Raw genomic sequence first — 16,117 nt, 5'->3', positions numbered from 1 at the left:
TATACATACATATGTATGCATATACATACATACGTATATATGTATATGCATACATAAGTATATATGTATACACACATGTATGTATATACACACATATGTATATACATACATACATATGTATGCATATACATACATATACACATACATTTGCATGTATACACATACATATGTATATACGTACATATATATGTATGTATCTACATACATAAGTATATACAAATGTATGTATATACATATATATGTATATACACACACATAGGTATGTATATATACACACATATGTATGTATATACATACATATGTGTATACATACATACGTATATACATATGTATTCATATACATACATATGTATGCATATACATACATACATACGTATATATGTATATACATACATACGTATATATGTATATACATATGTATGTATACACATACATATGTATATACATACATACATATGTATATACACACATGTATGTATATACACACACATATGTATGTATATACATACATATATACATATGTAAGTGTATACATATATGTATGTATATACGTACATATGCATGTATACACATACTAATGCATGTATACACATACATATGCATGTATATACATACATATGCATGTGTACACATACATTTGTATATACATACATATGTATATACAAATGTATGTATATACATATGTATGTATATACATATGTATGTATATACGTACATATGCATGTATACACATATGTACATACATATGTATATACATACATATGTATGTATATACATATGTATGTATGTATCTACATACATAAGTATATACATACATACGTATATACATATGTATTCATATACATACATATGTATTCATATACATATATACATACATATGCATATACTTATGTATATACATACATACGTATATACATATGTATTCATATACATACATATGTATTCATATACATATATACATACATATGCATACACTTATGTATATACATACGTTTGTATATACATACATACGTATGTATATACGTACATATGCATGTATACACATACATATGTATATACGTACATATATATGTATGTATCTACATACATAAGTATATACATACATACATATATACATATGTATTCATATACATACATATGTATTCATATACATATATACATACATATGCATATACTTATGTATATACATACATACGTATATACATATGTATTCATATACATACATATGTATTCATATACATATATACATACATATGCATATACTTATGTATATACAAATGTATGTATATACATACATATATACAAATGTATGTATATACATACATATGTATATACATAAAAATGTATGTATATACATACAGATGTATTCCTATACATACATATGTATTCCTATACATATATATGTATATACATATATATGTATATACATGTATATACATATATATGTATATACATGTATATACATATACATGTATATACGTATGTATATCCTTATGTACATACATACACATGTATATACGTATGTATATCCTTATGTATATACATACACATGCATGTATATACATACATATGTATGTATATACAAACATATATATAATGTATGTGTATACATATATACATATGTATGTATACATAAATATGTATATACAGATGTATGTATATACACATATGCATGTATATACAAATGTATGTATATTCATACATACATACATATGTATGTATATACATACATATGTATTCATATACTTATATATGTATATACATAAGTATATACATGTATATACATAAGTATATACATACATATGTATGTATATACCTATGTGTATACATACATATGTATGTATATATATATATGTATGCATATACAAATGTATGTATATACATTCATATGAATAAACATACATATGTATGTATATACAAACATATATATAATGTATGTGTATACATATATACATATGTATGTATACATAAATATGTATATACAGATGTATGTATATACACATATGCATGTATATACAAATGTATGTATATTCATACATACATACATATGTATGTATATGCATACATATGTATTCATATACTTATATATGTATATACATAAGTATATACATGTATATACATAAGTATATACATACATATGTATGTATATACCTATGTGTATACATACATATGTATGTATATATATATATATGTATGCATATACAAATGTATGTATATACATTCATATGAATAAACATACATATGTATGTATATACATAAGTATATACATACGTATGTATGTACATGCATATATATGTATATAAATATACATATGTATATAAATACATATGTATGTATATACGTACATATGCATGTATACACATATGTACATACATATGTATGTATATACATACATATGTATGTATATACATATGTATGTATATACATACATATGTATGTATATACGTACATATGCATGTATATACGTACATATGCATGTATACACATACATATGTATATACGTACATATATATGTATGTATCTACATACATAAGTATATACATACATACGTATATACATATGTATTCATATACATACATATGTATTCATATACATATATACATACATATGCATATACTTATGTATATACATACATACGTATATACATATGTATTCATATACATACATATGTATTCATATACATATATACATACATATGCATATACTTATGTATATACATACGTTTGTATATACATACATACGTATGTATATACGTACATATGCATGTATACACATACATATGTATATACGTACATATATATGTATGTATCTACATACATAAGTATATACATACATATGTATATACATATGTATTCATATACATACATATGTATTCATATACATATATACATACATATGCATATACTTATGTATATACATACATACGTATATACATATGTATTCATATACATACATATGTATTCATATACATATATACATACATATGCATATACTTATGTATATACAAATGTATGTATATACATACATATATACAAATGTATGTATATACATACATATGTATATACATAAAAATGTATGTATATACATACAGATGTATTCCTATACATACATATGTATTCCTGTACATATATATGTATATACATATATATGTATATACATGTATATACATATACATGTATATACGTATGTATATCCTTATGTACATACATACACATGTATATACGTATGTATATCCTTATGTATATACATACACATGCATGTATATACATACATATGTATGTATATACAAACATATATATAATGTATGTGTATACATATATACATATGTATGTATACATAAATATGTATATACAGATGTATGTATATACACATATGCATGTATATACAAATGTATGTATATTCATACATACATACATATGTATGTATATACATACATATGTATTCATATACTTATATATGTATATACATAAGTATATACATGTATATACATAAGTATATACATACATATGTATGTATATACCTATGTGTATACATACATATGTATGTATATATATATATATATGTATGCATATACAAATGTATGTATATACATTCATATGAATAAACATACATACATATGTATGTATATACATAAGTATATACATACGTATGTATGTACATGCATATATATGTATATAAATATACATATGTATATAAATACATATGTATGTATATACATACATACATATGTAAGCATGTATGTGAATACATATGTATGTAAATACATACATATGTATGCATATACATATATAAGCATGTATGTATCTATATACATACATATGTATTCACATACATACATGCTTATATATGTATATACATACATATGTTTATACAAATGTATGTATATACATACATATATATATATATATATATGTATGTATGTATCCTCAACCGTGTGCTCTTTAAACCCTCCACTAAAACCTGCCTGCTTTCAACATCAACACGTCCAAGTGTACTCAAGTCTGGCTGCTTTAAAAAGTTGAATGTGCTGAGACGGCAGGAAGTGAAAGTGGTGAAGTAACAACAATCTTCATTTAGTGCGTGAGCTACTCACCAGGATGGTCCTTTTTTGTCCTTCTCTGTGCCAGACGGACGACAAGGGAGTCTTCAGCACAGACTTGTCCCAGGAGTACCAGCTGGCGGCGGCCACCTTCGGTCTGGACCAGCAGGCGGTGTGGGCGCTCTCCAAGCAGGCCATCGACTGCATCTTTGCACCGGAAGCACTCAAGCAGCAGCTGAGACAAAAGTGGACTGAGTTACAGCCTCGGGTCCTCAAATGAGCTTTTTTTTTTAAGACAGGCAGCTCTGCCATCGACTTACCTCATGTTCTGCTAAAGGGAAACTACTAACTCTTTTTTAATCTTTGTAGCACTCAAGCAACACTTAATGATCAAGTCAAAGTATTTTCATTAAAAAAGGCGTCTATTTGTTCTACATCATTTAATAAAGTGACATCACTTGAACGCCTTCTTTCCAGATTTGTTGCCATGTTTGTTCTTCTTGAACTTTCCATGCTGGACTTCTGTCTTCCTTTGCTTCCCGTGCACCACGCCGCCATTGGTCGACGCCTCCTTTCCTCCGCCCAGCTTCCTCTTCTTGTCACTGTCAGAGTGGACTCAAGTTAGTCTGCACGTCACATCAACACCCGCTGACCCCCCTGAGGCTGAGGCACCTTTTGATGCTGACCATGGCCGTGCCGCCGGCCGTCTTCAGCACCTCGTCCCATTCCTCGTCGTCGCCGCGGATCTTGTACCTGGAAAAGGACAAGCACTTAATCTGGTCTCCGTCAACAAAGTCCACGTAGGAGATGTTCCACACTTACTGTTCCAGGTCAAGGTCTCTCACTTTCTCTTTGTCCTGCTTGTGTTTCTCCTCAAACTCCTTTGCCGCATCATTCTGACCAAACACACTCGCTTTTAAAAGAACATCCAGGAAAATGCCGCTTTGCTCGCTTTCTTCAAATATTTGCCTAACTTTGGAGGCTTATCTTACCTGGAACATTACCAAATTTAAAACCTCTAAAAGGTTTAGTGGCCACATGTGTGGACAGCACCTTTTAGCTCTTATTTCCACAATTGTCTACACTACTAAATTGGGGTCTTATGGCCACTTATGTGGACACTTATACTGCATCTGGTGGTGTCAGAAAACTATAACATACAAGTGTAAAAATAACAATCAGCCTGTCACTAAACATGAAGTACACATTTGTGTACTTATGGACTAAGTACATATCAAAAGATGAATCTTAGTTTTTATTCTAATTAGGGTCCAAAAAGAGCAAAGAGAAATACAAAAAGCATGTAAAAAAAATTAAAGCTGCAAGCAGCGATGGACGGGACCGAATACTTATAGCCATCTTTTGTATTGTAGGGGGAATTGTATCTACAACATTCCTACTGGGAGTTAGAGGCAGTGTTCTTTGTGTTTTCTTCTGAGGGGGCGCTAGAGCGCAATTTTGAGTTTTGGGGTTTGGTTTTTTGATTAGATCACAATTTTTGCCATTCCTGAAGTATGTGTCAAATATGGTGAGTTTTGAAGCATGTTAAGGGGGTCAAATTACAGCTCAAAGAGGCAGCGGTATAGTAATTAATAATAATAATAAAACACTAGAAATTCAATAGGGTCCTCTGTCCCTTTTGGACATCGGTCCCTAAAAAGAGCTTGGGCCTTAAGAGGTTAAGGGTGTTTTTACAGTCTTACTAGATCATCCTGAAGACTTAGGACAGTTGGCTCCATGCTGACGTCTTTTGTCTTCGCCATCTCTGCTTCGATGGCCTTTTCCTGAATGCTGGTAAAAACCTGCAAAAGTAAAAAAAAAAAAAAAGATGTGACTTGTGGGCTTTAAACAGTCAGCGACCATTTTTTAATCAAAAACAATCCTGAAGAAATGAAAAGCACATATTGAACTTTGTGTGAAGATTTCAAGATTTGTTTTTCTTACATTTAAATCCGTCAATTATAAAATACGTGATGAAAGCTTAAATGAAATAAATTCACCTTCAATGTGTCTGACCACAACTGTGCAGATGACAGGTGACAGGTGACAGATGACAGGTGACAGGTGACAGGTGACAGATGACAGGTGACAGATGACAGATGTACAGTACAGACACACCTTCTCCTCAATCAATGTCTTCTTTTTCATGACTATTTACTTTTGTCACATCACAACTATGAATGAACATGTGGAGTTATGTACTTAACAAAGGTGAAATAACTGAAAACATGTTAATATTCTAGTTTCTTCAAAATAACCACCATTTTCTCTGATTACTGCTTTGCAAGCTCTTGGTATTCTCTCCATGAGCTTCAAGCACACCTGTGAAGTAAAAACCATTGAAGCTTATCGAGAGAATGCCATTATTTGCCTGAAAATTATTAATTTAAACAAAAAATAAATAAATATATACACACACACACACACACACAATACGCCTAAAACACCAGCATGTGGTGAAAGTGCAATAATTGAAGCACAAAGTTGTGAGGGACGACTGTAGTGTAATAAAAATAGCTGCTGAATTGTTTGTGTGTCTTTTTATGTCTTACTTGCACAAACTTGCGCACGAGACGGTTGAAGAGCCCCAAAAGCTGCGAGCTGGGGAGGTCAATCTCCTTCTGTAGCTGCTCCACGGACTTGTGCTGCAGCCCCAAGCCCAGCAGCAGAGCCTGGAAAAGAGCAGGCAGGCACACATGAGTGTCGACACAGGCGGGGAGGAGCACAACCGCATCAGGGCGGGGAGCACAACCGCATCAGGGCGGGGAGCACAACCGCATCAGGGCGGGGAGCACAACCGCATCAGGGCGGGGAGCACAACCGCATCAGGGCGGGGAGCACAACCGCATCAGGGCGGGGAGCACAACCGCATCAGGGCGGGGAGCACAACCGCATCAGGGCGGGGAGGAGCACAACCGCATCAGGGCGGGGAGGAGCACAACCGCATCAGGGCGGGGAGCACAACCGCATCAGGGCGGCGAGCACAACCGCATCAGGGCGGGGAGGAGCACAACCGCATCAGGGCGGGGAGCACAACCGCATCAGGGCGGCGAGCACAACCGCATCAGGGCGGGGAGGAGCACGACCGCATCAGGGCGGGGAGCACAACCGCATCAGGGCGGCGAGCACAACCGCATCAGGGCGGGGAGGAGCACAACCGCATCAGGGCGGGGAGGAGCACAACCGCATCAGGGCGGGGAGGAGCACAACCGCATCAGGGCGGGGAGCACAACCGCATCAGGGCGGCGAGCACAACCGCATCAGGGCGGGGAGGAGCACAACCGCATCAGGGCGGGGAGCACAACCGCATCAGGGCGGCGAGCACAACCGCATCAGGGCGGGGAGGAGCACGACCGCATCAGGGCGGGGAGCACAACCGCATCAGGGCGGGGAGCACAACCGCATCAGGGCGGGGAGCACGACCGCATCAGGGCGGGGAGCACGACCGCATCAGGGCGGGGAGCACGACCGCATCAGGGCGGGGAGCACAACCGCATCAGGGCGGGGAGCACGACCGCATCAGGGCGGGGAGCACGACCGCATCAGGGCGGGGAGCACGACCGCATCAGGGCGGGGAGCACGACCGCATCAGGGCGGGGAGCACGACCGCATCAGGGCGGGGAGCACAACCGCATCAGGGCGGGGAGCACAACCGCATCAGGGCGGCGAGCACAACCGCATCAGGGCGGGGAGGAGCACAACCGCATCAGGGCGGGGAGCACGACCGCATCAGGGCGGGGAGCACAACCGCATCAGGGCGGGGAGCACGACCGCATCAGGGCGGGGAGCACGACCGCATCAGGGCGGGGAGCACGACCGCATCAGGGCGGGGAGCACAACCGCATCAGGGCGGGGAGCACAACCGCATCAGGGCGGGGAGCACGACCGCATCAGGGCGGGGAGCACAACCGCATCAGGGCGGGGAGCACGACCGCATCAGGGCGGCGAGCACAACCGCATCAGGACGGGGAGCACGACCGCATCAAGGCGGGGAGCACGACCGCATCAGGGCCTTCTTACGCATTGTGCTGCCGACAAGGAGAGGTCACCCATCTGTTTGAGGAAGAAGAGGCGTGCCACGCTGGGGACCAGGTCCATGATGAGGTGGTAGTCCACCATGCTGCGGGAGTACAGCTCCAGGCGCTTGAGGTCGTAGGGACTGAAGTGGACCGCCAGCTGCGAGCTGCTCATAGCTGCAAGGAGCAGAGACTTGGGTCAGGACCACTACGACAGGTCCGGGACGCTCTCTGCAGGGGACCTACTGCTCACGGCCTCCTTGGCGTTCTTGTTCTGCAGGATGCTGAGGGCCAAGCTGGGGGGGAAGTTGCAGAACTGGAAGGAGAGCAGGGACAGGAAGCGCCGGCGGAAATCTGGATGAGAGACAACATTTAGATATAAAATGGTATTATCTTTGATCTCCTGATGTCAGATGAAACCAAAATGGAGCTGCTTGGCCACAAGACCCAGCAATATGTTTGGAGAAGAAAAGGTGAGGCCTTTAATCCCAGGAACACCAAGCCTACTGCAAGCATGGTGGTGGTAGTATTATGCACTGGGCCTGTTTTGCTGCCAATGGAACTGCTGCTTTACAGAGACTAACTAGGACAATGAAAAAGGAGGATTAGCTCCAAAATGTTCAGGACAAGTTAAAATCATCAGCCCGGATTAGGGCTGGGCGATAGAATAATTGCAAATTAAACTCAGAGGTGTAAGAAAAGATAAAAAAATGGATGATTCAGTGTTAAATTTTAAATTCAAATTTAAATTTGTTTAAACATTTATTAACATTTGAACACACAAGTTGTAGGGCTGGACTTCTCTTTGTGATGCATGACAAGATTAGATGCAGTGTATAACAATTTGGTACATTCAATGAACAAACCCATATGATTCAATACAGTGTACATACAATTTGATAAGATTCGATTCTACAGTTAACATATGTATTTATATACATACATATTAATGTATATACATACTAATGTATACTTATGTATGTATGTATATACTGTACATACATATACATGTATATGTATGTATGTATGTATGTATATGTACATACATATGTATATACATACATACTTACATACATAATGTGTACACATAAATACATATGTATATACATACGAATGTATACATAAATATGTATATACATACATATGTATATACATACACACGTATGTATATACATACATATGTATGTATGTATGTACGCACATATGTATGTATGTATGTATGTGTGTACATATGTATATACATACATGTATGTATATACATATGGATGTACATATGTATGTACATCCATATGTATATACATACATGTATGTATATACATATGTATGAATATACATATGTATGTGCATACATATGTATATATGTACATCCGTATGTATGTATATACATACGGATGTACATACATATGTACATCCGCCTACAGTCCAGACCTGTCTCCCATGGAAAATGTGTGGCGCATTATGAAGTGTAAAATAGGACAACGGAGACCCCGGACTGTTGAAGGACTGAAGCTCTACATAAAACAAGAATGGTAAAGAATTCCACTTTCAAAACTTCAACAATTAGTTTCCTCAGTTCCCAAACGTTTATTGAGTGTTGTTAAAAGAAAAGGTGATGTAACACAGTGGTGAACATTCCCTTTCCCAACTACTTTGTCACGTGTTGCAGCCATGAAATTCTAAGTTAATTATTTTTTGTAAAAAAAAAAAATAAAGTTTATGAGTTTGAACATCAAATATGTTGTCTTTGTAGCATATTCAACTGAATATGGCTTGAAAAGGATTTGCAAATCATTGTATTCTGTTTATATTTACATCTAACACAATTTCCCAACTCATATGGAAACGGAGTTTGTATGTATGTATGTATATGTACATACATATACATACATATATAATTATACATATACATATGTATATATATGTATATATATATATATATATATATATATATATATATATATATATATACATATATATATATATATATATATATATATACATATATATATACATATATATATATATATACACATGTGCATATGTCTACAATTTCTTTGTGTGAGGCTGCCTGAAGGAAAATGGTATAAAGATTCTCACGGCTAAATTTGCACGTTTTTTGGGATGTGTAAGGTTGCATTTCATGATTGAACTCTGCGTCCATGTGAACATCGACTGCTTACACCCAACAACATACATGCGTTGCTCTAGAGTGTCCGCCCTGAGACGGGTAGGTCGTGCGTTCAAACTCCAGCCGAGTCATACCAAAGACTAATAAAAAAAATGGGAGCCATTACTGCCCTGCTTGGCACTCAGCAGCAAGGCTTGGAATTGGGGGTTAAATCACCAAAAGTGATTACCGGGCGCGGCCACCGCTGCTGCTCACTGCTCCCCTCACCTCCCAGGGGGTGATCAAGGGTGATGTGTCAGATGCAGAGGACAGATTTCACCACACCTAGTGTGTGTGTGTGTGTGTGTGTGACAACCATTGCTACTTTAACTTTTAATTTAATAAACTAATTACCACATGATCAGCATATTTGATTTGTTGTCCTGTTGTCATGTGTACTCTGACACTTTTGTGTACTAAATAACTAGAGGATGGTTGTTGTTAGAATAATTATCACATAACTCTTATGCTTAAAGGCAAATAACTTGTTATCTTTCACTGCAAGTTAGGAGTTGCCTCGCTGCAGCTGTTTGTGTCTTTCAGCCTGCTAACAGTCAAGTACCTCAACGCGGAGACCGGGCGAAATCACCTGGCTTGGCACATTTTCATTCTGAATAATTACATATTGTGTCTACTGGAGCTGCTTGCGTAATATGTGACCCCTCCCTTTGGAAGCAGCTTCAGCGATGTAACGAGGGAAGTCCTGAAGTACCTCAGAGCATGGAGGGAGACTGTAACTGAGTGTGCAGCTCCAGGCGATCTCCTCATGAGCAAAATTGAAATCTGTCTCTGCTTCCTTCCTTGCTTTTTGTTCTGTTTAATCAAAAGTTCGGTGCTTAAACCTGACCTTTCTTTTGTCAGTACAGTACCTTTCCTGACAAAGTATCATTGACCCTGACTTTCTGCTTTGTTAAAAAATAAGATAAAAAACCATCAAGATAATACTTCAATGGGAAATACTAAACGAGGAAAGCATATTCAAATGATATTAAAAGACAAAGTGATCACTGCAAACTTGGGTGTTTTTCAACTCAGTTCCCTCAGACTGGAATGCACGCCACTTTTCTCGTCGTCTTTCCTAAAATCTTGCACTCTCCCGCCCTTCTTGGTCACCCCTTGAGGAACCCCTTCATTTTTGCGATTCGAAGGCTTCGTACAGCCGAAAACAAGGCAGGGGTTGGGCGTTGTTCTTCGAGAAAGGCACCGAGTACTCATTGAGCACAGGTGCTGGCTGGACCACCGCGCATAGCTAATGAGGCGGTTGTGATGTCATTTGAATATTGTAGCGGTAAGACAGGATGTGAATGCTGACCTTGCCAAAATGCAGACAGCCACGGGCTCTGCTCCTCTTCGGTGGTCAGCTCCTTCAGCATCACACACGAGTGCTCTCCCGTCAGGTCGTTCTACAAGAAGAACAAGCGTCAATACGAGTGTCTGCTGTGGATGGAAAATAGTCGCTTCCACTTCTTGTCGATAAATGAAAGCTGTGTTTTGACTTCCGGGGGAGGGGCTAAAGTGAAATAATGGCGGTTGAGGAGCAATTTGTAGCGTTGGAAAAAAGGTATGGTCAAATTAGTGATTGTGATCGTCATTTTTGATACAAGACAACAGTGCAAGCATCTGTCACAATGTGCTCTCTACCAACTCATGCAATTCCATAATTACTGTCGGAATAATTGTATATAAGTTATCACACAACATATTTTCCAATGAGCTGAGGTCGCTCTGCGAGAAGACAAAGGCGGTCTTTGATCTTAGCCGCTTATAAACTTCCACTGTGTGCAATTGAATGCGACGTGGAAGTGTCGGTTTCTTTGATGAGGTCTGCACAGCAGAGAGGGGGCAAACCCGACACCGCTCCAGACACCTTTTCTTTGAACTGTTTATGACCGAGTGTGGCAGATGTTTATGACAGTAACTGCAGCTATGTAATCAAGAAAATGCCCAAATAAATACAGAGGCGTGGTGCTCCCTCCTCAGAGCGGTGGGGTGACGCTGTAAGAGGGTGCCAGGCACACATGCGCTCTCCCTCATGAGCTAAATCAAATGCCTGTCTGTTTAATTCCTTGCTTGTTGTCTCGTTTAATAGAAAGTTCGGTGTTGGAACCTGACAATAAGTGCGTATGAGCGTTCACACTGTACGTTTTTTACAGCTAAATACAGTGCACTGCCAAATGTTGCGCAAAACTGCAACCATCGAGCTAACAGCACTCTCAATTAGGGCTGGGCGATAATAATGAATATACTCGATATATCGCAGGTTTGTCTCTGTACAATAGAGAAAATTACTATTTCGTGAGTATTCAAGTATATGTTTCTCAACGCATTTGCTTTCATCTGCCGGCATTACACTGCAGGCTTTTCTCACTCTTCTTGTCTCTCCTCACATAGACAAAAACAAGCGCACCTTCATACAAACCCCGTTTCCATATGAGTTGGGAAATTGTGTTGGATGTAAATATAAACAGAATACAATGATTTGCAAATCCTTTTCAAGCCATATTCAGTTGAATATGCTACAAAGACAACATATTTGATGTTCATACTCATAAACTTTATTTTTTTTTGTGTGCAATAATCATTAACTTTAGAATTTGATGCCAGCAACACGTGACAGAGAAGTTGGGAAAGGTAGCAATAAATACTGATAAAGTTGAGGAATACGCATCAAACACTTATTTGGAACATCCCACAGGTGTGCAGGCTAATTGGGAACAGGTGGGTGCCATGATTGGGTATAAAAGCAGCTTCCCAAAAAATGCTAAGTAATTCACAAACAAAGATAGGGTGAGCTGTCGTATTTTAAGCTTCATAATGCACCACACATTTTCCATGGGAGACAGGTCTGGACTGCAGGCGGGCCAGGAAAAGTACCTGCACTCTTTTACTACGAAACCATGCTGTTATAATGTGTGGCTTGGATGACAACATATGTGGCTCCAAAACCTGTATGGACCATTCAGCATTAATGGTGCCTTCACAGATGTGTAAGTTACCCATGCCTTGGGCTTTAATACACCCCATACCATCACACATGCTGACTACAACACACTAATACACCCCCATACCATCACACATGCTGACTACAACACACTAATACACCCCCATACCATCACACATGCTGACTACAACACACTAATACACCCCATACCATCACACATGCTGACTACAACACACTAATACACCCCCATACCATCACACATGCTGACTACAACAAACTAATACACCCCATACCATCACACATGCTGACTACAACACACTAATACACCCCCATACCATCACACATGCTGACTACAACACACTAATACACCCCCATACCATCACACATGCTGACTACAACACACTAATACACCCCCAATACCATCACACATGCTGACTACAACACACTAATACACCCCCATACCATCACACATGCTGACTACAACACACTAATACACCCCCATAACATCACACATGCTGACTACAACACACTAATACACCCCCATACCATCACACATGCTGACTACAACACACTAATACACCCCCACACCATCACACATGCTGACTACAACACACTAATACAAACCCCCACACCATCACACATGCTGACTACAACACACTAATACACCCCCACACCATCACACATGCTGACTACAAACACACTAATACACCCCCCATACCATCACACATGCTGACTACAACACACTAATACACCCCCATACCATCACACATGCTGACTACAACACACTAATACACCCCCATACCATCACACATGCTGACTACAACACACTAATACACCCCCATACCATCACACATGCTGACTACAACACACTAATACACCCCCACACCATCACACATGCTGACTACAACACACTAATACACCCCCATACCATCACACATGCTGACTACAACACACTATACACCCCCACACCATCACACATGCTGACTACAACACACTAATACACCCCCATACCATCACACATGCTGACTACAACACACTAATACACCCCCATACCATCACACATGCTGACTACAACACACTAATACACCCCCATACCATCACACATGCTGACTACAACACACTAATACACCCCCATACCATCACACATGCTGACTACAACACACTAATACACCCCCACACCATCACACATGCTGACTACAACACACTCATACACCCCCATACCATCACACATGCTGACTACAACACACTAATACACCCCCACACCATCACACATGCTGACTACAACACACTAATACACCCCCATACCATCACACATGCTGACTACAACACACTAATACACCCCCACACCATCACACATGCTGACTACAACACACTCATACACCCCCATACCATCACACATGCTGACTACAACACACTAATACACCCCCACACCATCACACATGCTGACTACAACACACTCATACACCCCCATACCATCACACATGCTGACTACAACACACTAATACACCCCCACACCATCACACATGCTGACTACAACACACTCTTACACCCCCATACCATCACACATGCTGACTACAACACACTAATACACCCCCACACCATCACACATGCTGACTACAACACACTAATACCCCCCATACCATCACACATGCTGACTACAACACACTAATACACCCCATACCATCACACATGCTGACTACAACACACTAATACACCCCCATACCATCACACATGCTGACTACAACACACTAATACACCCCCATACCATCACACATGCTGACTACAACACACTAATACACCCCCATACCATCACACATGCTGACTACAGCACACTAATACACCCCCATACCATCACACATGCTGACTACAACACACTAATACACCCCATACCATCACACATGCTGACTACAACACACTAATACACCCCATACCATCACACATGCTGACTACAACACACTAATACACCCCCATACCATCACACATGCTGACTACAACACACTATACACCCCCATACCATCACACATGCTGACTACAACACACTAATACACCCCCATACCATCACACATGCTGACTACAACACACTAATACACCCCCATACCATCACACATGCTGACTACAACACACTAATACACCCCCATACCATCACACATGCTGTCTACAACACACTAATACACCCCATATTACCATCACACATGCTGACTACAACACACTAATACACCCCCACACCATCACACATGCTGACTACAACACACTAATACACCCCCATCACCATCACACATGCTGACTACAACACACTAATACACCCCCATACCATCACACATGCTGACTACAACACACTAATACACCCCCATACCATCACACATGCTGACTACAACACACTAATACACCCCCATACCATCACACATGCTGACTACAACACACTAATACACCCCCCATACCATCACACATGCTGACTACAACACACTAATACACCCCCATACCATCACACATGCTGACTACAACACACTAATACACCCCCACACCATCACATGCTGACTACAACACACTAATACCCCCATACCATCACACATGCTGACTACAACACACTAATACACCCCCACACCATCACACATGCTGACTACCAACACACTAATACACCCCCATACCATCACACATGCTGACTACAACACACTAATACACCCCCATACCATCACACATGCTGACTACAACACACTAATACACCCCCATACCATCACACATGCTGACTACAACACACTAATACACCCCCATACCATCACACATGCTGACTACAACACACTAATACACCCCCATACCATCACACATGCTGACTACAACACACTAATACACCCCCAACCATCACACATGCTGACTACAACACACTAATACACCCCCATACCATCACACATGCTGACTACAACACACTAATACACCCCCACAACCATCACACATGCTGA

The 16,117-nt window shown here is 39.5% G+C and overlaps 2 protein-coding genes across 2 annotated transcripts in view; one reads left to right on the top strand and one right to left on the bottom strand.

Moving 5' to 3' along the window:
* LOC133563644 (adenosine deaminase-like protein) overlaps nt 1–4,502 on the top strand; it is a 39,648-nt gene extending 35,146 nt beyond the window's left edge. The window contains exon 10 of the mRNA XM_061917903.1: nt 4,128–4,502. Within this exon, the coding sequence (XP_061773887.1) occupies nt 4,128–4,319 (192 nt within the window). The 3' untranslated portion in view covers nt 4,320–4,502. The remainder of the gene's footprint in view (nt 1–4,127) is intronic.
* Nucleotides 4,465–11,645, bottom strand: LOC133563645 (RNA cytidine acetyltransferase-like). The gene is made up of 8 exons (XM_061917904.1): nt 11,535–11,645; nt 8,302–8,409; nt 8,060–8,232; nt 6,592–6,711; nt 5,743–5,841; nt 4,862–4,935; nt 4,712–4,792; nt 4,465–4,641 (listed from the first exon to the last, which is right to left on the bottom strand). Exons 1-8 carry the CDS (start codon nt 11,593–11,595, stop codon nt 4,494–4,496), a joined length of 864 nt encoding a protein of 287 aa, XP_061773888.1. The 5' UTR covers nt 11,596–11,645; the 3' UTR covers nt 4,465–4,493.
* Nucleotides 11,646–16,117: the final 4,472 nt, after the last annotated feature.

The sequence above is a fragment of the Nerophis ophidion genome, linkage group LG12, assembly GCF_033978795.1.
Source record: "Nerophis ophidion isolate RoL-2023_Sa linkage group LG12, RoL_Noph_v1.0, whole genome shotgun sequence".
Classification (NCBI taxonomy): Eukaryota; Metazoa; Chordata; class Actinopteri; order Syngnathiformes; family Syngnathidae; genus Nerophis; species Nerophis ophidion.
This window is presented reverse-complemented; position numbering and strand designations above follow the sequence as displayed.